The sequence below is a fragment of the Anomaloglossus baeobatrachus genome, chromosome 11 (assembly GCF_048569485.1).
Source record: "Anomaloglossus baeobatrachus isolate aAnoBae1 chromosome 11, aAnoBae1.hap1, whole genome shotgun sequence".
Classification (NCBI taxonomy): domain Eukaryota; kingdom Metazoa; phylum Chordata; class Amphibia; order Anura; family Aromobatidae; genus Anomaloglossus; species Anomaloglossus baeobatrachus.
In genome coordinates this window covers 182,075,882-182,102,407 of record NC_134363.1, presented here as the reverse complement: position 1 = coordinate 182,102,407, position 26,526 = coordinate 182,075,882, and the positions used below count along the sequence as shown (strand labels likewise).

At 45.3% G+C, this 26,526-nt stretch overlaps 1 protein-coding gene across 1 annotated transcript; it reads left to right on the top strand.

Moving 5' to 3' along the window:
- Nucleotides 1–23,153: 23,153 nt before the first annotated feature.
- On the top strand, nucleotides 23,154–26,526 carry LOC142256417 (natriuretic peptides A-like). Its single transcript, XM_075328099.1, has 3 exons — nucleotides 23,154–23,439; nucleotides 24,836–25,124; nucleotides 26,327–26,526. The coding sequence occupies exons 1-3, from the start codon at nucleotides 23,323–23,325 to the stop codon at nucleotides 26,341–26,343; spliced, it is 423 nt and encodes a 140-aa protein (XP_075184214.1). The 5' UTR covers nucleotides 23,154–23,322; the 3' UTR covers nucleotides 26,344–26,526.

The following is a 26,526-nucleotide window of genomic DNA, read 5'->3' as shown; positions in this document are numbered from 1 at the left end:
TCAGCGAGTAATCTCCTATCCGGTCCTTATTATAATAGTCGTTCAAAACTCTGTGCTGATTAATTTCTTAATATATTTTTATAACGTCTGGAGCTTTATTTTTGTGACACAAAGCTCCAAATTTTTGCAGAAGTAAAAAGATGAATTCCTCCCTCCCTGCAGCTGCCAGCAGAGGGCGCTTACTGCATCCGTGCACATAGAGCCCTGTATACAGCTCTCAGGACTCATCCCTTTAATCTATGCAGGAAGCTGCAGCTGCTCACATAGAATAGTAAAGAATCAGCCGGAATTTTAAACCTAAAACAAAAGAAAGGGGTCAAGAGAAGTGAAAAGCCGCGGCCCATATCACATTCCCTAACATCTCACTATGGCGATTATTAAGCTGCAACTCTTGCAGAAAACTCCCCCATCGCTGTGAAATGACCGTCTGCCGCCCCTTCTATGATCCCTGATATTACATTTATTACTAGGAGCATGCTGATGTTGTAGCAGAGCCACTTCCAGTAATGGATGAGTCAAAGGAGCAGAAAAACAAAATATTTCCACTTATTAAAAATCCTCCTGATGAATGGGGCTGATATGTGATGATATAGGATTATACTGCGGGAGGTGCAGCGAGTCCAGGACCGCGGCCGTCCCTGGAAGGACAATTATGTGAGCATTAAGGAGCACAAATCTTATTATTTGCAACCTCGATGCCTCCCTCCAGTTTCTTGCTCTTTGTTTATTGCGATATGAAATTTGCTTTGCCAGTTTGTAACATCATTATTTTTTGCCTGTAATGTTCAATTGTCCCATTGCCCGCGGTGCAATATACAGAAGTATCGGTATCTCGGCGGATGACGTCTGGGTTATGCACAAAGATACACTGAATATTTTATTGCAGTTCTGATCCTGGGCATTATTTAAAGGGGTCTATGGGGTTCCCGGAGAAGAACGCACATCCACCTTTAAATGCCATGTAACTTACAGGACAGACCTCGGTTTACATTTTTGGGTGAAGATCTTTAAAGGGAATCTGTCATCAGGTATTTACTATGTAATCTGACAGCAGCATAATGTAGGGGCAGAGACCCTGATTCCAGTAATATGCCATTTATTGGGCTGTATTTTGCGGTTTCAATAAAATCACTGTTTTATCGGCAGGAGGTTATCACTAGAAAACTAGGTGTCCTGTGACTCCTAGTCCAATGCCCCAGCACTGATTAGTAGCTTTCTGTCTGCCAATATACAATGTACACAGAAAGCTGCCACTTCTAGTCCAATGCCCCAGCACTGATTAGTAGCTTTCTGTCTGCCAATATACAATGTACACAGAAAGCTGCCACTTCTAGTCCAATGCCCCAGCACTGATTAGCAGCTTTCTGTCTGCCAATATACAATGTACACAGAAAGCCGCCACTTGTAGTCCAATGCCCTCCAGCACTGATTAGCAGCTTTCTGTCAACATACAGTGTACACAGAAAATGGCCACTTCTAGTCTAATACACTAGCACTGATTAGCAGCTTTCTGTCAATATACAGTGTACACAGAAAATGGCCAATTCTAGGCTAATACACCAGCACTGATTAGCAGCTTTCTGTCAATATACAGTGTACACAGAAAATGACCAATTCTAGGCTAATACACCAGCACTGATTAGCAGCTTTCTGTCAATATACAGTGTACACAGAAAATTGACACTCTTAGTCTAATACACCAGCACTGATTAGCAGCTTTCTGTCAATATACAGTGTACACAGAAAGTCACCACTCCTAGTCTAATACACTAGCACTGATTAGCAGCGTTCTGTCAATATACAGTGTACAGAGAAAGTCGCCACTTCTAGTCTAATACACCAGCACTGATTAGCAGCTTTCTGTCAATATACAGTGTACACAGAAAATCTCCACTCCTAGTCTAATACACCAGCACTGATTAGCAGCTTTCTGTCAATATACAGTGTACACAGAAAGTCGCCACTTCTAGTCTAATAAACCAGCACTGATTAGCAGCTTTCTGTCAATATACAGTGTACACAGAAAATCGCCACTTCTAGTCTAATACACCAGCAGTGATTAGCAGCTTTCTGTCAATTTACAGTGTACACAGAAAGTCGCCACTTCTAGTCTAATACACCAGCACTGATTAGCAGCTTTCTGTCAATATTCAGTGTACACAGAAAGCTGCAACTCATAGTCTAACGTCCCCAGGACTGATTAGTAGCTTTTTGTCAATATACAGTGTACACAGAAAGCTGCAACTCATAGTGTAACATCCCCAGCACTGATTAGCAGCTTTCTGTCAGTACACAGTGTACACAGAAAGCTGCAACTCATAGTCTAATGTCTTTAGCAAAGAATGAACTAGACGTATTCATTTAATTCATTGCTATTTAAACCTATATAAACTGTAAAGTTTTTTTTATTTTACGGATCTTTATGATTTTCATTTATACAAGCAGCGCAGGAAAATTACCGTTATTTCTCCAGCTCCTGCTATCAGATTATATAGCAAGAACCTGCTGACAGATTCCTTGTAAACGCCCTGTATTGCTTTAGACAGGAAGATTAAAGCTTTTACTACCGGCAGCCACCACTAGGGGGAGCTTATGGCATGTTTCAAGACTGAACGCTGGTAATACTGTATGCAGAAGTCACATCAGCTCCCCCTAGTGGTGACTGCAGGTAGCCGGAACTGTCGCAGCTGAAGCTTTATAATTATACAAAGGATGTTTTGTTTCTACCAGAAAAAAAATAGAACAATGACAAATAGATGTCTCACAGCTTTCCATGACTCCTCGATGGCTACTTTATTTATTTATTTATTTATATATATTTTTTAACACTCCAGATAATGTTAGTTTGGATGATGGGCTGTCTCCGCACTCTTTCTCAGAGCTCTGCACTCAGATTGCGAGACTATAATCTGTAATGCTGTGTCCCCGTCTCTCCTCTCCTGCAGGGACGCGTTGTCACTCACCGCCATGGCCAGCTCCTTCCAGGCTGCCCGGCGTCCCTGCTCGCTACTTCACATGTCTCCCTCCTCCCACTGCCCAGAGTCTGTTGCGCACGTCACAGGACCTTTGGGAGTGCTCCTAGTGAGTGGCCCTCTCCTAAAGGGCCAGCATGCCACTGCCAGGAAGTGCCTCTCAGCCTATTGCTGAGAGGCACTGGGTATTTAAGGCACGCTCCCACGAGGGAAGGTGCCTCTTCAACACCCTCAGTCCTGTTAGTCAGTTGGTTCTGCTTAGTCAGTTGTTGGGTCTCTGCCCGTACCTGGCTACCACCCCTTTCCTGCCTGTTGGCACCTGGTCCCAGCCTGTCCTGCCTGTTGGCACCTGGTCCCAGCCTGTCCTGCCTGTTGGCACCTGGTTCCAGTCCTGTCCTGCCCGAATCTGGTCCAAGCCTGTCCTGCCTGTTGGCACCTTGTTCCAGTCCTGTCCTGCCCATACCTGGTCCCAGCCTGTCCTGCCTGTTGGCATCTGCTTCCAGTCCTGTCCTGCCCGTACCTGGTCCCAGCCCGTCCTGCCTGTTGGCATTTGGTTCCAGACCTGTCCTGCCCGTACCTGGTCCCAGCCCGTCCTGCCTGTTGGCATCTGGTTCCAGTCCTGTCCTGCCCGTACCTGGTCCCAGCCTGTCCTGCCTGTTGGCACCTTGTTCCAGTCCTGTCCTGCCCATACCTGGTCCCAGCCTGTCCTGCCTGTTGGCATCTGCTTCCAGTCCTGTCCTGCCCGTACCTGGTCCCAGCCCGTCCTGCCTGTTGGCATCTGGTTCCAGTCCTCTCCTGCCCGTACCTGGTCCCAGCCCGTCCTGCCTGTTGGCATCTGGTTCCAGTCCTGTCCTGCCCGTACCTGGTCCCAGCCCGTCCTGCCTGTTGGCATCTGGTTCCAGTCCTTCCCTGCCCGTACCTGGTCCCAGCCCGTCCTGTCTGTTGGCACCTGGTTCCAGTCCTGTCCTGCCCATACCTGGTCCCAGCCCGTCCTGCCTGTTGGCACCTGGTTCCAGTCCTGTCCTGCCCGTACCTGGTCCCAGCCGGTCCTGCCTGTTGGCACCTGGTTCCAGTCCCGTCCTGCCTGTACCTGGATTTTGCCTGTCCACCCTGCCCTGTTGGTACTATAGACTCTGCCTGCCTGTCCTGCCCTGGCCGTGCCATCTGCCTTGCTTGTGACTTTGCTTGTCCATCCTGCCCTGTTGGTCCTATAGACTCTGCCTGTCCGTCCTGCCTGTGATGTCCACCCTGAGCCACCCTGGTGGTCCCTGTCTGCACTTGAGACTCAGTCCTGTCTGCTCTTGTGTCTATCCCTGTCCTGGGGGTCAGCTGCCACAGTCATGGTCCTCTACCCCATGGAAGGGTACACCAGGGGTCTCCCTGTGGTCCAGTGGGTCCACTTCAGCTTGGCGCAGTATAATTTCCAGAATTCGGCATCTGGAGACGGATTGTTTATTATTCTGCAGGAAGTAAATGTATCTAATTTCATCCGTCGGTTTCCGTCCATAAATCTGGAGATAATTGTCCTCGTCATTTCGCGTCGCCTCCTCCGTATAGAGGCCATCACTCCGGGGCCCTGCTATCGGGACCCATGAGCGAGTCACACTGCTGGATATCTGGGGCAATGTGTCCTGGGAGCTCCAGAACCAACGTAACCAAAGCGCTTGATCCCTGGACTGGCATCCACTGGAGACTGCAGATGTCACACGTCGCCTTCTCCCTCCGATGAGGCCCCACACCCTGACACTGGGCAACGTTCCGCCCTAGACTAATTATACCCTCCTCTCACCAGTTACAATTACATACTGGGAATATAATTCGTATTGTTGGAGACAATTGTGCAAAGCCAAAAAAATCAAATCCAGGACCAATTAATAGTGAGAGTCATGGAGGAGCCAGTAGAGGGCGATATTGTGCCAGCCCAGCTTTCGGGGCATATTATTAATGAACCTGCCCCCGGTGATGTGGCCCCTTTAATAATACAGAGCAATAATCTATGTAATGAGCATCTGATACATCAGGAAAGGGGAGAAGCTGCGATTCCATCCTAATATGAAAGGGTCATTAATAGTGTTTCAGGACCGCGGACAGCTGCCGCTCCGCCATATTGCCCGGACGTGGCCGCATCAACTGCACGAAGCAAGAATCTATTGTTATAGAGAGCAGAGAAGAAAAAATCTGTACTGCTAATCACAGAAACATGAAATAATGTATCTGGAAATCTACAATGTAATTATGCAAAACGTCAACCTATAAATGAGATTAGGTTTCTACACAAAGTAATCACATCTGTTTCATTCATCTATACCCCGTGTCCACAGATGGAGCTCCCCATGTACCAATGTATGCGCTGCGCCCCAAATCCTCTGACTTCCATCACACTGCAATATACAGTAATGGAATTATAAAGTTGTCTCCCTGCAGCCACCACTAGAGGGAGCTCACTACATACAGATTTATACAGCTACCACTAGGGGGAGCTCACTACATACAGATTTATACAGCCACCACTAGAGGGAGCTCACTACATACAGATTTATACAGCCACCACTAGAGGGAGCTCACTACATACAGATTTATACAGTCACCACTAGAGGGAGCTCACTACATACAGATTTATACAGCCACCACTAGAGGGAGCTCACTACATACAGATTTATACAGCCACCACTAGAGGGAGCTCACTACATACAGATTTATACAGCCACCACTAGAGGGAGGTCACTACATACAGATTTATACAGCCACCACTAGAGGGAGCTCACTACATACAGATTTATACAGCCACCACTAGAGGGAGGTCACTACATACAGATTTATACAGCCACCACTAGGGGGAGCTCACTACATACAGATTTATACAGCCACCACTAGGGGAAGCTCACTACATACAGATTTATACAGCCACCACTAGAGGGAGCTCACTACATACAGATTTATACAGCCACCACTAGAGGGAGCTCACTACATACAGATTTATACAGCCACCACTAGAGGGAGGTCACTACATACAGATTTATACAGCCACCACTAGAGGGAGCTCACTACATACAGATTTATACAGCCACCACTAGAGGGAGGTCACTACATACAGATTTATACAGCCACCACTAGAGGGAGCTCACTACATACAGATTTATACAGCCACCACTAGAGGGAGGTCACTACATACAGATTTATACAGCCACCACTAGAGGGAGCTCACTACATACAGATTTATACAGGCACCACTAGAGGGAACTCACTACATACAGATGTATACAGCCACCACTAGAGGGAGCTCACTACATACAGATTTATACAGCCACCACTAGAGGGAGCTCACTACATACAGATTTATATAGCCACCACTAGAGGGAGCTCACTACATACAGATTTATACAGCCACCACTAGAGGGAGCTCACTACATACAGATTTATACAGCCACCACTAGAGGGAGCTCACTACATACAGATTATACAGCCACCACTAGAGGAAGCTCACTACATACAGATTTATACAGCCACCACTAGAGGGAACTCACTACATACAGATTTATACAGCCACCACTAGAGGGAGCTCAATATATAAAGATTTATACAGTCACCACTAGGTGGAGCTCAATACATAAAGATTTATACAGTCACCACTAGAGGGAGCTCACTACATACAGATTTATACAGCCACCACTAGGGGAAGCTCACTACATACAGATTTATACAGCTACCACTAGAGGGAGCTCACTACATACAGATTTATACAGCCACCACTAGAGGGAGCTCACTACATACAGATTTATACAGGCACCACTAGAGGAAGCTCACTACATACAGATTTATACAGCTACCACTAGAGGGAGCTCACTACATACAGATTTATACAGCCCCCACTAGAGGGAGCTCACTACATACAGATTTATACAGCCACCACTAGAGGGAGCTCACTGCATACAGATTTATACAGCCACCACTAGAGGGAGCTCACTACATACAGATTTATACAGCCACCACTAGGGGAAGCTCACTACATACAGATTTATACAGCTACCACTAGAGGGAGCTCACTACATACAGATTTATACAGGCACCACTAGAGGAAGCTCACTACATACAGATTTATACAGCTACCACTAGAGGGAGCTCACTACATACAGATTTATACAGCCACCACTAGAGGGAGCTCACTACATACAGATTTATACAGCGTCCACTAGAGGGAGCTCACTACATACAGATTTATACAGCGTCCACTAGAGGGAGCTCACTGCATACAGATTTATACAGCCACCACTAGAGGGAGCTCACTGCATACAGATTTATACAGCCACCACTAGAGGGAGCTCACTACATACAGATTTATACAGCCACCACTAGAGGGAGCTCACTACATACAGATTTATACAGCCACCACTAGGGGAAGCTCACTACATACAGATTTATACAGCCAACACTAGAGGGAGCTCACTACATACAGATTTACAGTTAGGTCCAGAAATATTTGGACAGTGACACAATTTTCGCGAGTTGGGCTCTGCATGCCACCACATTGGATTTGAAATGAAACCTCTACAACAGAATTCAAGGGCAGATTGTAACGTTTAATTTGAAGGTTTGAACAAAAATATCTGATAGAAATTGTAGGAATTGTACACATTTCTTTACAAACACTCCACATTTTAGGAGGTCAAAAGTAATTGGACAAATAAACCAAACCCAAACAAAATATTTTTATTTTCAATATTTTGTTGCGAATCCTTTGGATGCAATCACTGCCTTAAGTCTGGAACCCATGGACATCACCAAACGCTGGGTTTCCTCCTTCTTAATGCTTTGCCAGGCCTTTACAGCCGCAGCCTTCAGGTCTTGCTTGTTTGTGGGTCTTTCCGTCTTAAGTCTGGATTTGAGCAAGTGAAATGCATGCTCAATTGGGTTAAGATCTGGTGATTGACTTGGCCATTGCAGAATGTTCCACTTTTTTGCATTCATGAACTCCTGGGTAGCTATGGCTGTATGCTTGGGGTCATTGTCCATCTGTACTATGAAGCGCCGTCCGATCAACTTTGCGGCATTTGGCTGAATCTGGGCTGAAAGTATATCCCTGTACACTTCAGAATTCATCCGGCTACTCTTGTCTGCTGTTATGTCATCAATAAACACAAGTAACCCAGTGCCATTGAAAGCCATGCATGCCCATGCCATCATGTTGCCTCCACCATGTTTTACAGAGGATGTGGTGTGCCTTGGATCATGTGCCGTTCCCTTTCTTCTCCAAACTTTTTTCTTCCCATCATTCTGGTACAGGTTGATCTTTGTCTCATCTGTCCATAGAATACTTTTCCAGAACTGAGCTGGCTTCATGAGGTGTTTTTCAGCAAATGTAACTCTGGCCTGTCTATTTTTGGAATTGATGAATGGTTTGCATCTAGATGTGAACCCTTTGTATTTACTTTCATGGAGTCTTCTCTTTACTGTTGACTTAGAGACAGATACACCTACTTCACTGAGAGTGTTCTGGACTTCAGTTGATGTTGTGAACGGGTTCTTCTTCACCAAAGAAAGTATGCGGCGATCATCCACCACTGTTGTCATCCGTGGACGCCCAGGCCTTTTTGAGTTCCCAAGCTCACCAGTCAATTCCCTTTTTCTCAGAATGTACCCGACTGTTGATTTTGCTACTCCAAGCATGTCTGCTATCTCTCTGATGGATTTTTTCTTTTTTTTCAGCCTCAGGATGTTCTGTTTCACCTCAATTGAGAGTTCCTTAGACTGCATGTTGTCTGGTCAAAGCAACAGCTTCCAAATGCAAAACCACACACCTGTAATCAACCCCAGACCTTTTAACTACTTCATTGATTACAGGTTAACGAGGGAGACGCCTTCAGAGTTAATTGCAGCCCTTAGAGTCCCTTGTCCAATTACTTTTGATCCCTTGAAAAAGAGGAGGCTATGCATTACAGAGCTATGATTCCTAAACCCTTTCTCCGATTTGGATGTGAAAACTCTCATATTGCAGCTGGGAGTGTGCACTTTCAGCCCATATTATATATATAATTGTATTTCTGAACATGTTTTTGTAAACAGCTAAAATAACAAAACTTGTGTCTCTGTCCAAATATTTCTGGACCTAACTGTATACAGCCACCACTAGAGGGAGCTCACTACATACAGATTTATACAGCCACCACTAGAGGGAGCTCACTGCATACAGATTTATACAGTCACCACTAGGGGGAGCTCACTACATACAGATTTATACATCCACCACTAGATGGAGCTCACTACATACAGATTTATACAGCCACCACTAGAGGGAGCTCACTACATACAGATTTATACAGCCACCACTAGAGGGAGCTCACTACATACAGATTTATACAGCCACCACTAGAGGGAGCTCACTACATACAGATTTATACAGCCACCACTAGAGGGAGCTCACTACATACAGATTTATACAGCCACCACTAGAGGGAGCTCACTACATACAGATTTATACAGCCACCACTAGGGGGAGCTCACTACATACAGATTTATACAGCCAACACTAGAGGGAGCTCACTACATACAGATTTATACAGCCACCACAAGAGGGAGCTCACTACATACAGATTTATACAGCCACCACTAGAGGGAGCTCACTGCATACAGATTTATACAGTCACCACTAGGGGGAGCTCACTACATACAGATTTATACAGCCCCCACTAGAGGGAGCTCACTACATACAGATTTATACAGCCACCACTAGAGGGAGCTCACTACATACAGATTTATACAGCCCCCACTAGAGGGAGCTCACTACATACAGATTTATCCAGCCACCACTAGAGGGAGCTCACTATATACAGATTTATACAGCCACCACTAGAGGGAGCTCACTACATACAGATTTATACAGCCACCACTAGAGGGAGCTCATTACATACAGATTTATACAGCCATCACTAGAGGGAGCTCACTACATACAGATTTATACAGCCACCACTAGAGGGAGCTCACTACATACAGATTTATACAGCCACCACTAGAGGGAACTGACTACATACAGATTTATATATCCTCCACTAGAGGGAGCTCACTACATACAGATTTATACAGCCACCACTAGAGGGAGATCACTGCATACAGATTTATACAGTCACCACTAGGGGGAGCTCACTACATACAGATTTATACAGCCCCCACTAGAGGGAGCTCACTACATACAGATTTATACAGCCACCACTAGAGGGAGCTCACTACATACAGATTTATACAGCCCCCACTAGAGGGAGCTCACTACATACAGATTTATACAGCCACCACTAGAGGGAGCTCACTATATACAGATTTATACAGCCACCACTAGAGGGAGCTCACTACATACAGATTTATACAGCCACCACTAGAGGGAGCTCATTACATACAGATTTATACAGCCATCACTAGAGGGAGCTCACTACATACAGATTTATACAGCCACCACTAGAGGGAGCTCACTACATACAGATTTATACAGCCACCACTAGAGGGAACTGACTACATGCAGATTTATACACCCACCACTAGGGGGAGCTCACTATATACAGATTTATATATCCTCCACTAGAGGGAGCTCACTACATACAGATTTATACAGCCACCACTAGAGGGAACTGACTACATACAGATTTATATATCCACCACTAGAGGGAACTCACTACATACAGATTTATATATCCACCACTAGAGGGAGCTCACTACATACAGATTTATATATCCACCACTAGAAGGAGCTCACTACATACAGATTTATACAGCCCCCACTAGAGGGAGCTCACTACATACAGATTTATACAGCCACCACTAGAGGGAGCTCACTATATACAGATTTATACAGCCACCACTAGAGGGAGCTCACTACATACAGATTTATACAGCCACCACTAGAGGGAGCTCACTACATACAGATTTATACAGCCACCACTAGAGGGAGCTCACTGCATACAGATTTATACAGTCACCACTAGGGAGAGCTCACTACATACAGATTTATACAGCCCCCACTAGAGGGAGGTCACTACATAGAGATTTATATATCCACCACTAGAGGGAGATCACTACATACAGATTTATACAGCCACCACTAGGGTGAGCTCACTACATACAGATTTATACAGCCACCACTAGAGGGAGCTCAGGAGTGCAGTCAGGAACAAGGCCAATGTCAAGCTCAGGATCAATAGTCAATAGCAATACAAGCACAAGAAACAGAAAGGATTGTTATACCTTAATTACCAAAGCATCAGAATTTACATCTTCCTTGGGGCCCAGGCATTTGTACAGCCAGAGCGCAATCCTGCTGGTCATTCATCCATTGTCTGGAACTGTGAGGGGGGAAATATATAACCCAACTATAAATCTGTATGTAGTGAGCTCCCCCTAGTGGAGGCTGTATAAATCTGTATGTAGTGAGCTCCCCCTAGTGGAGGCTGTATAAATCTGTATGTAGTGAGCTCCCTTTAGTGGTGGCTGTATACATCTGTATGTAGTGAGCTCCCCCTAGTGGAGGCTGTATAAATCTGTATGTAGTGAGCTCCCCCTAGTGGAGGCTGTGTATAAATCTGTATGTAGTGAGCTCCCTCTAGTGGAGGCTGTATAAATCTGTATGTAGTGAGCTCCCTCTAGTGGTGGCTGTATAAATCTGTATGTAGTGAGCTCCCTTTAGTGGTGGCTGTATAAATCTGTATGTAGTGAGCTCCCTCTAGTGGTGGCTGTATAAATCTGTATGTAGTGAGCTCCCTTTAGTGGTGGCTGTATAAATCTGTATGTAGTGAGCTCCCCCTAGTGGAGGCTGTATAAATCTGTATGTAGTGAGCTCCCCCTAGTGGAGGCTGTGTATAAATCTGTATGTAGTGAGCTCCCTCTAGTGGAGGCTGTATAAATCTGTATGTAGTGAGCTCCCTCTAGTGGTGACTGTATAAATCTGTATGTAGTGATCTCCCTCTAGTGGTGGCTGTATAAATCTGTATGTAGTGATCTCCCTCTAGTGGTGGCTGTATAAATCTGTATGTAATGAGCTCCCTCTAGTGGTGGCTGTATAAATCTGTATGTAGTGAGCTCCCTCTAGTAGTGACTGTATAAATCTGTATGTAGTGACCGCCCTCTAGTGGTGGCTGTATAAATCTGTATGTAGTGAGCTCCCTCTAGTGGTGGATGTATAAATCTGTCTGTAGTGATCTCCCTCTAGTGGTGGCTGTATAAATCTGTATGTAGTGAGCTCCCCCTAGTGGTGACTGTATAAATCTGTATGTAGTGAGCTCCCTCTAGTGGTGGCTGTATAAATCTGTATGTAGTGACCTCCCTCTAGTGGTGACTGTATAAATCTGTATGTAGTGAGCTTCCTCTAGTGGTGACTGTATATATCTGTATGTAGTAACCTCCCTCTAGTGGTGGCTGTATAAATCTGTATGTAGTGACCTCCCCCTAGTGGAGGCTGTATAAACCTGTATGTAGTGAGCTCCCCCTAGTGGTGGATGTATAAATCTGTATGTAGTGAGCTCCCGCTAGTGGTGGCTGTATAAATCTGTATGTAGTGAGCTCCCTCTAGTAGTGACTGTATAAATCTGTATGTAGTGACCTCCCTCTAGTGGTGGATGTATAAATCTGTATGTAGTGAGCTCCCTCTAGTGGTGGCTGTATACATCTGTATCTAGTGAGCTCCCTCTAGTGGTGCCTGTATAAATCTGTATGTAGCGAGCTCCCTCTAGTGGTGGCTGTATAAATCTGTATGTAGTGACCTCCCTCTAGTGGTGGCTGTATAAATCTGTATGTAGTGAGCTCCCCCTAGTGGAGGCTGTATAAATCTGTATGTAGTGAGCTCCCTCTAGTGGAGGCTGTATAAATCTGTATGTAGTGCGCTCCCTCTAGTGGTGGCTGTATACATCTGTATCTAGTGAGCTCCCTCTAGTGGTGGCTGTATACATCTGTATGTAGCGAGCTCCCTCTAATAGTGCCTGTATAAATCTGTATGTAGTGAGCTCCCTCTAGTGGTGGCTGTATAAATCTGTATGTAGTGAGCTCCCTCTAGTGGTGGCTGTATAAATCTGTATGTAGTGAGCTCCCCCTAGTGGAGGCTGTCTGTATAAATCTGTATGTAGTGCGCTCCCTCTAGTGGTGGCTGTATACATCTGTATCTAGTGAGCTCCCTCTAGCGGTGGCTGTATACATCTGTATGTAGTGAGCTCCCTCTAATGGTGCCTGTATAAATCTGTATGTAGTGAGCTCCCTCTAGTGGTGGCTGTATAAATCTGTATGTAGTGAGCTCCCTCTAGTGGTGGCTGTATACATCTGTATGTAGTGAGCTCCCTCTAGTGGTGCCTGTATAATTCTGTATGTAGTGAGCTCCCTCTAGTGGTGGCTGTATAAATCTGTATGTAGTGACCTCCCCCTAGTGGAGGCTGTATAAATCTGTATGTAGTGAGCTCCCTCTAGTGGCGGATGTATACATCTGTATGTAGTGACCTCCCTCTAGTGGTGGCTGTATAAATCTGTATGTAGTGAGCTCCTCCTAGTGGTGGCTGTATAAATCTGTATGTAGTGCGCTTCTGACTTGCCCACCACAGGCCCTTAGGTGACTCGGTGTCGGGCCGGACTAGTCCAGGGTAGTCAGCGGTGGCGGGGCCCGACTCCGTGACCCTGGTGGAGTCAATTAAAGTGGCGGTATGGATGGGGGAGATGGTGATGTTAAAGTTTATGGAAAATATATTCATGACGCCACCTGTGGATTGCGGCTATGGAGCCGCCGCTGCTGGAAAGGGCCTCCGGGGCTGATTAATGGCAGCTGGGATGGTTCTGCTCCCCATAGGTGGAGCGGGTACCTCGGGGCAACCGTCGGTGCTTGTAAGAGTCTATGGTGTTTTGTGAATGATGCGGTGCAGGATGAATCAGATGACACAGGGGTTGCAGTTCAGATGTTTACTCACTGTTTCTGAGTCCAGGTGTCGACAAACCAGTTGCCCGGCAGTATGCTGGGACCCACTGTGAGGGACCTCCGCCGATCCCAGGTAGTTCCAGGGCCAATGCCGGTGCACCCCTTCTTGTGTGTCCTTTCTCCTGACTGACTTCTTAGCCTTGACTATTAGTTGAACTGGTCTTGGCCTCCACCACAGGACCTGAACAAGGGGCTTGCCTCACTGGTTTCTTGCCCTCTTCCCAGGGGGACTGTGGCAGGTTGTGGCCCCGGGCGCTTGCAGCCACCCTGGGCCTCGGTGTCACTTTATGAGGAAAGGTCTTTCTTCCCTCTGTCTGGGGACCGTCCCCGAATGCAGCCAGATCCCTCCACCCGATCTTCCTGTGGAGCAGGCCACGAGCGAATATGCCCTTCCGTGGCCCTGGGATCCTTTCTTTTCTTTGGGTGTCACCTGGGCCTTGCTAGACCCCAGGATCTTCACCAGGAACCTATTTCTGTTTCTTTCTGTCAGACTTCACTCCTCCACTCTCCTGAGGTAACCACCTCCTCTCACTCCTCCACTCTCCTGAGGTAACCGCCTCCTCTCACTCCTCCACTCTCCTGAGGTAACCACCTCCTCTCACTCCTCCACTCTCCTGAGGTAACCGCCTCCTCTCACTCCTCCACTCTCCTGAGGTAACCACCTCCTCTCACTCCTCCACTCTCCTGAGGTAACCACCTTTTCTCACTCCTCCACTCTCCTGAGGTAACCACCTCCTCCCACTCCTCCACTCTCCTGAGGTAACCACCTCCTCTCACTCCTCCACTCTCCTGAGGTAACCACCTCCTCCCACTCCTCCACTCTCCTGAGGTAACCACCTCCTCTCACTCCTCCACTCTCCTGAGGTAACCACCTCCTCCCACTCCTCCACTCTCCTGAGGTAACCACCTCCTCTCACTCCTCCACTCTCCTGAGGTAACCACCTCCTCTCACTCCTCCACTCTCCTGAGGTAACCACCTCCTCTCACTCCTCCACTCTCCTGAGGTAACCACCTCCTCTCACTCCTCCACTCTCCTGAGGTAACCGCCTCCTCTCACTCCTCCACTCTCCTGAGGTAACCGCCTCCTCTCACTCCTCCACTCTCCTGAGGTAACCACCTTTTCTCACTCCTCCACTCTCCTGAGGTAACCACCTCCTCCCACTCCTCCACTCTCCTGAGGTAACCACCTCCTCTCACTCCTCCACTCTCCTGAGGTAACCACCTCCTCCCACTCCTCCACTCTCCTGAGGTAACCACCTCCTCCCACTCCTCCACTCTCCTGAGGTAACCACTCCCTCTCACTCCTCCACTCTCCTGAGGTAACCACCTCCTCCCACTCCTCCACTCTCCTGAGGTAACCACCTCCTCCCACTCCTCCACTCTCCTGAGGTAACCACCTCCTCTCACTCCTCCACTCTCCTGAGGTAACCACTTCCTCTCACTCCTCCACTCTCCTGAGGTAACCACCTCCTCTCACTCCTCCACTCTCCTGAGGTAACCGCCTCCTCTCACTCCTCCACTCTCCTGAGGTAACCACCTCCTCTCACTCCTCCACTCTCCTGAGGTAACCACTTCCTCTCACTCCTCCACTCTCCTGAGGTAACCACCTCCTCCCACTCTCCTGAGGTAACCACCTCCTCTCACTCCTCCACTCTCCTGAGGTAACCACCTCCTCTCACTCCTCCACTCTCCTGAGGTAACCACCTCCTCTCACTCCTCCACTGTCCTGAGGTAACCACCTCCTCTCACTCCTCCACTCTCCTGAGGTAACCACCTCCTCTCACTCCTCCACTCTCCTGAGGTAACCACCTCCTCTCACTCCTCCACTCTCCTGAGGTAACCACCTCCTCTCACTCCTCCACTCTCCTGAGGTAACCACCTCCTCTCACTCCTCCACTCTCCTGAGGTAACCACCTCCTCTCACTCCTCCACTCTCCTGAGGTAACCACCTCCTCTCACTCCTCCACTCTCCTGAGGTAACCACCTCCTCTCACTCCTCCACTCTCCTGAGGTAACCACCTCCTCTCACTCCTCCACTCTCCTGAGGTAACCACCTCCTCTCACTCCTCCACTCTCCTGAGGTAACCACCTCCTCTCACTCCTCCACTCTCCTGAGGTAACCACCTCCTCTCACTCCTCCACTCTCCTGAGGTAACCGCCTCCTCTCACGACTACTCTCTGACTGACCTCACTCTGAACTTCCTAGTTCCCTTTTCTACTCTTACTTTCTGACTCCTCCCACACACCCACTGGCTAGGCCCCACCCACACTATTGGGGACCAGGAATGGGACTTATGGCCCCATGAATACATCTATGGGGGTTGCTGCCACTATCTCTGAGGCCCCCTTCACACACGTCCGTGACACACGTGCGTGTTTGGTCCGTTTCCGTATGTACCGGAGACACGGCCAAACGTGCACCAATGTTATGCTATGTTTGAGGGCACACGTGCGTTATTTCATAATGTCCGTGTGTCCGTGATCCGTATGTGTTTCCGTTTTGCACGGAAGCATGTCCGTTTTCTGCACGGAACACGCACACGCGGACACCGTGAAAGTCAATGGTTCTGTGCGCACAATACGTGACACGGATGCATCTCTGTATGCTCCGTGTACGTTTTGTGCTTTTTTTCTAGCGATGTCGGTCATTCTTTCTTTTCCTGTCTATGTCGGTCAATCTCCCTCAGTCCGTCGGTCGGTCTGTCTGTCGGTGGCCGCGGGTAACCTCAGTGACAGCTCAGCTGATCCCGCTACTCACCTCATTTGCTGCGTGGAGCTGTCAGGAGCGGCGGTGTATTCTGCTGCTCCTGTCACCTTCATGCAGCAGAGCTGGATGCGACGCTGGAGGTCCGTGGATTACGCCAGACATGGAGGGCTTTGTTGGGGTTAATAAATTGGTGACGAGGGAATTTGTTAGTGTTTTTTATTTCTAATAAAGGATTTTTCGGGTGTGTTTATTTACTGTAATTTACAGATTAATCATGGAAGGTATCTCGGGGAGACGCCTGACATGATTAATCTAGGATTTAGTGGCAGCTATGGGCTGCCATTAACTCCTTATTACCCCGATTGCCAACACATCAGGGCCAATCGGGAAGAGCCGGGTAGAGTCCCAGAAGAGTCGCATCTAATGGATGCGGCCATTCTGGGCGGCTGCTGGCTGATATTGTTAGGCTGGGGGGCTCCCCATAACGTGGAGCTCCCCATCCTGAGAATACCAGCCTTCAGCCGTGTGACTTTACCCTGGCTGGTATCAAAATGGGGGGACCGCACGTCGTTTTTTTTTAATTATTTATTTTTTTAACTGCACAGTATAGTCCCGCCCCCCGGCGGCTGTGATTGGTTGCAGTGAGACAGCTGTCAATCAGCATGGGGGTGTGTCTAACTGCAACCAATCATAGGCGCAGGTGGGCAGGGAAAGCAGGGAATACGAGATTGTTTAGTGAGCAGCCGGCTTTTTCAAAAGAGGAAAAGCCGCCGGAGTTTAGTGAACAGCCGCGCAGCGCCGCACCGCGCCTGTGATCGGGGAACGGTGAGTATGCGAGAGGGGTACTCCATTCAGTCACTCTGGTGATTAGCGGTCACCGGTGAGTCCTTCACGGGTGACCGCTAATCAGTACGCGACACAGACAGAGCCGCGGTATGACAATGAAGTCGGGTGAAGTTCACCCCAGTTCATTCTCTACGCGCGACTCTGTCTACTGTCAGCGGGTATGTATCTACAACATTGTGCATCACAAACACGCATAAATTCACACGGACAACACATACACATGTCAGTTATTTCTCTCACGCATAAACGGACAACCAACACGCACAACACACGGCTAGCATACGGCATTCACACAGATGGCACACGGACACAAAAAAAGGACACAAAAATGGAAAACAAATCCGAAAAACGGACGTAACACGCATGTGCGTGTTTTTTCACGGACGTGTGAAGGGGGCCTGACATAGTGTATGCCTACCAATTGGTGTGTGCAAGTTTAGTCTGTGGACCGGCATATGACCTCATTCTTACCCAGGATGGGACATCACACCTCTGGCTGAGGTGCAATATCTCTGTGGCGACGGAAGCCTCAGGGGCGCCACACTTCCTCTAGTGGTGCCTGTATAAATCTGTATGTAGTGAGCTCCCTCTAGTGGTGGCTGTATAAATCTGTATGAAGTGATCTCCCTCTAGTGGTTTCTGTATAAATCTGTATGTAGTGAGCTCCCCCTAGTGGTGGCTGTATAAATCTGTATGTAGTGAGCTCCCCCTAGTGGTGGCTGTATAAATCTGTATGTAGTGAGCTCCCCCTAGTGATGGCTGTATAAATCTGTATGTAGTGAGTTCCCCCTAGTGGTGGCTGTATAAATCTGTATGTAGTGAGCTCCCCCTAGTGGTGGCTGTATAAATCTGGATGTAGTGAGCTCCCTCTAGTGGTGGCTGTATAAATCTGTATGTAGTGAGCTCCCTCTAGTGGTGGCTGTATAAATCTGTATGTAATGAGCGCCTCCTAATAGTATATTCTTCTCTATAGGAGCAGTATTATAGTAGTTCTATTCCTGTACATAGGAGCAGTATTATAGTAGTTATATTCTTGTACATAGGGGCAGTATTATAGTAGTTATATTCTTGTACATAGAGGGCAGTATTATAGTAGTTATATTCTTGTACATAGGGGCAGTATTATAGTAGTTATATTCTTGTACATAGGGGCAGTATTATAGTAGTTATATTCTTGTACATAGGGGGCAGTATTATAGTAGATATATTCTTGTACATAGGGGCAGTATTATAGTAGTTATATTCTTGTATAAAGGGGCAGTATTATAGTAGTTATATTCTTGTATATAGGGGGCAGTATTATAGTAGTTATATTCTTGTACATAGGGGGCAGTATTATAGTAGATATATTCTTGTACATAGGGGCAGTATTATAGTAGTTATATTCTTGTATAAAGGGGCAGTATTATAGTAGTTATATTCTTACACATAGCAGCAGTATTATAGTAGTTATATTCTTATATATAGGGGCAGTACTATAGTAGTTATATTCTTGTACATAGGGGGCAGTATTATAGTCGTTATATTCCTGTACATAGGGGGCAGTATTATAGTAGATATATTCTTGTACATAGGGGCAGTATTATAGTAGTTATATTCTTGTACATAGGGGCAGTATTATAGTAGTTATATTCTTGTACATAGCGGCAGTATTATAGTAGTTATATTCTTGTACATAGGGGCAGTATTATAGCAGTTTTATTCTTGTACAAAGGGGCAGTATTATAGTGTTATATTCTTGTACATGGGGGCAGTATTATAGTAGTTATATTCCTGTACATAGGGGGCAGTATTATAGTTATATTCTTGTACATAGGGGTCAAGATTATAGTAGTTATATTCTTGTACAAAAGGGGCAGTATTATAGTGTTATATTCTAGTACATAGGGGCAGTATTATAGTAGTTATATTCCTGTACATAGGGGGCAGTATTATAGTTATATTCTTGTACATAGGGGCAGTATTATAGTAGTTATATTCTTGTACATAGGGGGCAGTATTATAGTAGTTATATTCTTGTACATATGGGGCAGTATTATAGTAGTTATATTCTTGTACATATGGGGCAGTATTATAGTAGTTATATTCTTGTACATATGGGGCAGTATTATAGTAGTTATATTCTTGTACATAGGGGCAGTATTATAGTAGTTATATTCTTGTACATATGGGGCAGTATTATAGTAGTTATATTCTTGTACATATGGGGCAGTATTATAGTAGTTATATTCTTGTACATAGGGGCAGTATTATAGTAGTTATATTCTTGTACATAGGAGGCAGTATTATAGTAGTTATATTCTTGTACATATGGGGCAGTATTATAGTAGTTATATTCTTGCATATAAGGGCAGTATTATAGTAGTTATATTCTTGTACATAGGGGGCAGTATTATAGTAGTTATATTCTTGTACATAGGAGGCAGTATTATAGTAGTTATATTCTTGTACATAGGAGCAGTATTATAGTAGTTATATTCTTGTACATAGGGGCAGTATTATAGTAGTTATATTCTTGTACATAGGGGCAGTATTATAGTAGTTATATTGTTATACATAGGGGCAGTATTATAGTAGTTATATTGTTATACATAGGATGGCAGACAGCAGCAGAAGTTTCGGGTTTGGAAACCAACTTCCAAAATAACAAAGTTCGGGTTTGAAGTTCAAGTGAGTTACGAGTGCAAAGCACTCAAGCGAGCGGCACTGTGCTCGGGTACACTTGGTGCTCAACCCTGTGCGAGCCGCTTGCAGTGCTTGATCGGCTCACATTTTGGGTAAAATCAGCACAGTCAGATGTGTATGGACACACAACAAAAAAAAAAAAAATTTGAAAAGCTTCGCCCAACGCCCCCCGGAAGTGATCTACCTACGGCTGGCAGCATGTGGGAGGAGCCACAAACCAAACTTTTTTAAAGTTTGAATGTACCTGGTGAACCGAGTGTCCAAAGGTTCACTCATGTCTAGAGATAATGTATAGCTGTTATAGTGTGCATGCGCTTGGGGTAGAGACAGATTGCACGCGTTTCTCATTCCGCCATGCTGGATACTATAGAATGGTTTCTTACATTGTACTCCTGTAATAAACAACATTCTGTGTTTCACTTTCACAAGACCCAAATAACGTCTTATAAACTATACACTAAGGATGAAACAGAATTTCTTCACTTGTACATGACTGGGACTTTCATCATTAAATTATTAGAATCCACAATGATCCGATGACCTAAAGAAGCAGCGCGAGATCCTCATCTGAGAAGCATCGGAATAAGAAATCACCCCTGTATGGCAGATTTCAATATCAAGGCGTCTCCAAGGTCAGTGGTGCTGCGCGTGGCGATAGCGAGATATTTCAAAGACGCAGCATCAAAAAGTAACGTCTTGCTCAGGAACTGTTTGCATTTCAAAGAACTGTACAGAACACGGGATCCAGGAGATATGTCCCGTACTGTACAATGAAAGGGAGAAGAGCAAACTGCATGCTATAACCGCTCCGCCATCACAAACCGCCCAACGGAGGGAAGTCGTCATGAGCGGACTTGCTCTAGTTATTGTGGCCTCGTTCTAGTTATTTGCCGAAGTGCTACACAATGTTTCATAAACTACGTCCACTTTTCAATCACAAATATATCTATAGCTAAGTTTGCATATATATATATATACACAGTACAGACCAAAAGTTTGGACACACCTCATTCAAAGAGTTTTCTTTATTTTCATGACTCTAAAAATTGTAGATTCACATTGAAGGCATCAAAACTATGAATTAACACATGTGGATTGAAATACTTAACAAAAAAGTGTGAGACAACTGAAAATATGTCTTATATTCTAGGTTCTTGAAAGTAGCCACCTTTTGCTTTGATTACTGCTTTGCACACTCTTGGCAATCTCTTGATGAGCTTCAAGAGGTAGTCACCGGAAATGGTTTTCCAAAAGTCTTGAAGGAGTTCCCAGAGATGCTTAGCACTTGTTGGCCCTTTTGCCTTCACTCTGCGGTCCAGCTCACTTCAAACCATCTCGATTGGGTTCAGGTCTGGTGACTGTGGAGGCCAGGTCATCTGGCGTAGCACCCCATCACTCTCCTTCTTAGTCAAATAGCCCTTACACAGCCTGGAGGTGTGTTTGGGGTCATTGTCCTGTTGAAAAATAAATGATGGTACAACTAAACGCAATCCAGATGGATTAGCATGCCACTGCAAGATGCTGTGGTAGCCATGCTGGTTCTGTATGCCTTCAATTTTGAATAAATCCCCAACAGTGTCACCAGCAAAGCCCCCCACACCATCACACCTCCTCCTCCTCCATGCTTCACGGTGGGAACCAGCCATGTAGAGTCCATACGTTCACCTTTTCTACAAAGACACGGTGGTTGGATCCAAAGATCTCAAATTTGGACTCATCAGACCAAAGCACAGATTTCCACTGGTCTAATGTCCATTCCTTGTGTTCTTTAGCCCAAACAAGTCTCTTCTGCTTGTTGCCTGTCCTTAGCAGTGGTTTCCTAACAGCTATTTTACCATGAAGGCTGCTGCACAAAGTCTCCTCTTAATAGTTGTTCTAGAGAGGAGAAGGTGTGTCCAAACTTTTGGTCTGTACTGTATGTCCCTCAAAATTCCATTAAAAAAAATGCCCGCATACATTTATTGTAAAACAAATTCTTTCAGGATATGGCACATATACAAAATTGTCTTTCAGAATATAGGGCATATACAAAATTGTCTTTCAGAATATGGGACATAAGAAAAATTGTCTTTCAGAATATGGGACATATACAAAATTGTCTTTCAGAATATGGGGCATATACAAAATTGTCTTTCAGTGTATGGGTATATAAAAAAAAGTGTCATTTAGAATATGGGGCATATACAAAACAATATGAGAAAATCTGCTGAGATCTTTTTAATATCAAACTTCCTAATACTATAACAGACTGCTCTCATTTCGGATTCCTTTGTAGCCTCGTCCTCTACATCTCTACGTTTTCCTGGCAGGGGATGAGATTTACTCCAAAATGTTGCAACTTAATAAAAGTTGAAAAAACACAAATAAGGAATTTAGTTCAGCTCACCACTCACCACTTATGAATTTGGAGTCTACTTTCTGCGAAACGCGTCAAGCGTAAATATATTCTGCACTTGGTTGGAATTACCTTTTTTATGAATTTTGAATAAAGAATTTTTTTTATTACGTCGGTGCTACCCTTTTTTCATATACGAGAAAAAAAAAAACATCTTAATGGGGCCCAAAAGTAACAACACCAGGACCTATATACATGTACGTCTTTCCAAAATCCGGTATTTAATTCCAGATTGCACAGATGAATACGGACGGAGCGACAATCTGGCACACCTGCGGATCTACTACGGGAACATTTCGTCCACACAGAGTCGTATATCAATGGAGTGAGGTCACTCGGCTTTCTCACCGGGGTGTAAGAGCTAATTGCTGGTTCCATAGAAGATAGACCCATAGACGTCAATGGTTGCTGCATCAACCGTCTATGGGAAGCTGCGAGGAGCCATCAATTATTTCCTCTGAACAGAATAGAAATCTCCTAATTTAGTTGGGTTTGGGGATTAGCACCTGGAGTTGGTGGTGTCATAGGATGGAGAATGGGGGGTGTAGTAGTGAGGAGGGGACACATTCCTGCAGCAGGACCCTTTATGGGAATCTTCCCTGCACACACTGCTGTCTGGAGAAAACTGGTGAGATAAGGCTGCAGATAGCAGGTCACAGGGTAGGGGGTATAAATGGGAGAGGGGTTTGGTACAGGCTCAGACCACTGGGGGGAATAGAGGAGTCACCAGCAGCTGCAGGGACAGCAGTATACAGCCAGCACCAGCTTATTATATCCCCTGCTCACCATGGAGAGGAAGCTGTATGCCTTCTGCACCCTGCTCTGTGCCACCCTGCAGCTGCTCTCCACCACAGCCCACCCTGCAGCCCACCCAGACACTGACCGGGAACTGGACTCCTTCAAGGTAAGCATTAGATTGCAAGCTCCTGGGTTCCAGCTGCAGAAAACTAATATTGCTGGGAATTGTAGTCCTACACTTCATAGCTTAGGAACAGGTTAGCTGGGTAGTGTAGAGGTAGTGCTGTGACTTTTAGTTCTACACCTCTTAGAGAAGCTATAAGTCTTTATAGAGGATGCAGGGTACAGACCAGGCTAGACATATAATGATGGCTTTATAGGAGTCAGCGCATGCTGGGAGTAGTAGTTCTGATTATGCATGGCATAGTTGTAAGGGTAGGAGATCTAAATCCACTGCTTATGAATGGGGAAATAGGAACAAATGGTGCATGGCAGGGTTGTAAGGGTGAGATGCTGAGAGGAGTAGTTCTGATTATGCTTGGGAAACAGATGCATGACATAGCTGTAAGAATAGGACATATTGAGAGTAGCTCTAAAATCACTGTAAGGGGGTAATGGAAACAGATGGCTAGTGAGTGATATACTTGTAAAGGTGTGACATGTTGAGAGTAATAGGTCTTATCATTGCTATGCATGGGAAACAGATAGTGCAAGGCATAGTTATAATAGTAGGGCATGCTGTGAGTAGTAGTTCTACAATTACCTTTTATACATCGTATTATAGACATAATGCATGGCATCATTGTAATAGTAGGGCATGCTGTGACTAGTAGTTCTACAATCACTGCTTATACATGGGATAATATTCACAGTGCATGACATCATTGTAATAGTAGGGCATGCTGTGAGTAGTAGTTCTACAATCACTGCTTATATATGGGATTATAGACACAGTGCATGGCATCATTGTAATAGTAGGGCATGCTGTGAGTAGTAGTTCTACAATCACTGCTTATATATGGGATTATAGACACAGTGCATGGCATCATTGTAATAGTAGGGCATGCTGTGAGTAGTAGTTCTACAATCACTGCTTATATATGGGATTATAGACACAGTGCATGGCATCATTGTAATAGTAGGGCATGCTGTGAGTAGTAGTGCTATAATCACTGCTTATACATGGGATTATAGACAGTGCATGGCATCATTGTAATTGTAGAACTACTACTCATAGCATGCACTACTATCACCGCCTTATACATAGGATTATAGACATAATGCATGACATTGGTGTAATAGTAGGGCATACTGTGAGTAGTAGTTCTACAATCACTGCTTATACATGGAACTATAGACATAATGCGTGGTATCATTGTAATAGTAGGGCATGCTGTGAGTAGTAGTTCTAAAACCACTGTAAATGGGGTAATGGCTGCTAGCTCCATTTGTATGATTGGTGATATGATTGTATAGGATGATGCAGAATAGGACACCTGTATGTGACATATGGGGGACCGGGACTCTACAGAACATTATATATTCCATGTTTTCATACACAGGACATCCTGGAGAGACTGGAGGAGAAGCTGTCAGCCATTGAAGATATACAACAATCAAATCCCAGCAACGCAGAGACCAGATTGGACGATCGCACACAAGTGATGACCCTAGAAGAGGCAGGAGCCCAAATACCTGAATCCAGAGGGGTCCCCAGCAAGACCCTCTCCATCAACGACTCCTTCCTCAAAGGGCTGAGATCGCTGCAGAGCCCCAAAATGATGAGGGGTTCAGGCTGCTTCGGGAGAAGGATTGATAGAATCGATTCCTTCAGTGGACTGGGCTGTAATGGTAAGACAAGCTTCGTATTATTATTCTGTAGTCAGTAGGGGAACTACAAGTCCCAGTGTGAGGATGCTGGGAGTCCTTTTCCATTGATTGCTCTCACACACACATTTTATATATATATATGAAAGAACTACTCTGGATCCTGTGTATTTTGTGTTCTGGGTAGTTCCCAATGCAAACTACAACTCCCAATCTGTCCCAATCCCAAAAGGACATGATAGGAGTTGTAGTTTCTTTCTAGCAGGTAGATGAGCGCCCAGTTACATAGTATAGACAACTACCTGGATCAAGAACGGCCATTATAATGGTATATGTCAGTAGATACACATGTAGCAGAGCTGAATTCATTGTATCACACTCAACAATGCAGCAGGTTTACCTGCAGTCCTATGTAAAATGACAGGATGATGCCTCATTCAGTTGAGCCTGATGATAAACTCAGCTCTGCTATGTCTGGACACGGTTTAACATTAGCGCCACATGTATTACACAGAGAAGCTGCACTTCAGGAGAAAATATCTTCCATATCATCGGTATTTATCTAGTCCTGCCCCAAACGTGTAGATACAAATGACGTAATGATTTATTCAAGTGTCCATCAATCTCTTTTAAGTAGCTGCCATCACCTGGAAACCATCCAGATACGTATATATATATATATATATATATATATATATATATATATATATATATATATATATATATATATATATATATATATATACACACACACACACACACACACACACACACACACACACACACTCTGTATATAGGGGTGTGACTATCAATCAGTAGGCCTCACACCTAGATTACCTTTGTTACCCATAGCAACCATTCACTGCCCAGTTTACATTCCCCCCCTGGCTGCTATGCTGGGGTCAGTAATGGTGGCTATGCCTATCCCTAACCCCAATATGCATTGTATACGGATATACAATCCCATCCCCACATATTTGTGGCAAACATTTTCCCAGACAGACCATTATAAGTCATGAGGTGTTTAGATAAAATGGCGGCCACCATCCTGACCAAGTTTCCCATAGCAACCAATGCTTAACATTGCAGTTTAGAACATGAAAGCTGAGCTCTGATTGGTTGCTGAGGCCCCTTCAGACATGGGGGCTTCTTCTCTAGGGCCAGTTTCTTCCTCCCGTGATTTCTTACACAATTTTTGTCTCACAATTTGACTTTTCTTCCCGTAGGATCCAGAAGGTTTTGACACAATGGGGCCTATGGGAGAATCTTGTGCTGCTTGAGGCCCCTCCGAAGACGTCTCACCGGAACATTACTTTTCTATTTCTGAGGATCCCGCTCATATTTATTTATTTATATGTATTTATTTCATGTTTTATAATTGTAATTTCTAACACTTCATAGATCATAATAAATATATGACACTTTC

What these genes read in the sequence shown, in the direction of transcription:
- LOC142256417 (XM_075328099.1), top strand. Translation starts at nt 23,323, where the DNA reads ATGGAGAGGAAGCTGTATGCCTTCTGCACCCTGCTCTGTGCCACCCTG. An exon ending in GGGAACTGGACTCCTTCAAG is followed by an intron (nt 23,440 to 24,835) that starts GTAAGCATTAGA and finishes TTTCATACACAG; the next exon opens with GACATCCTGGAGAGACTGGA.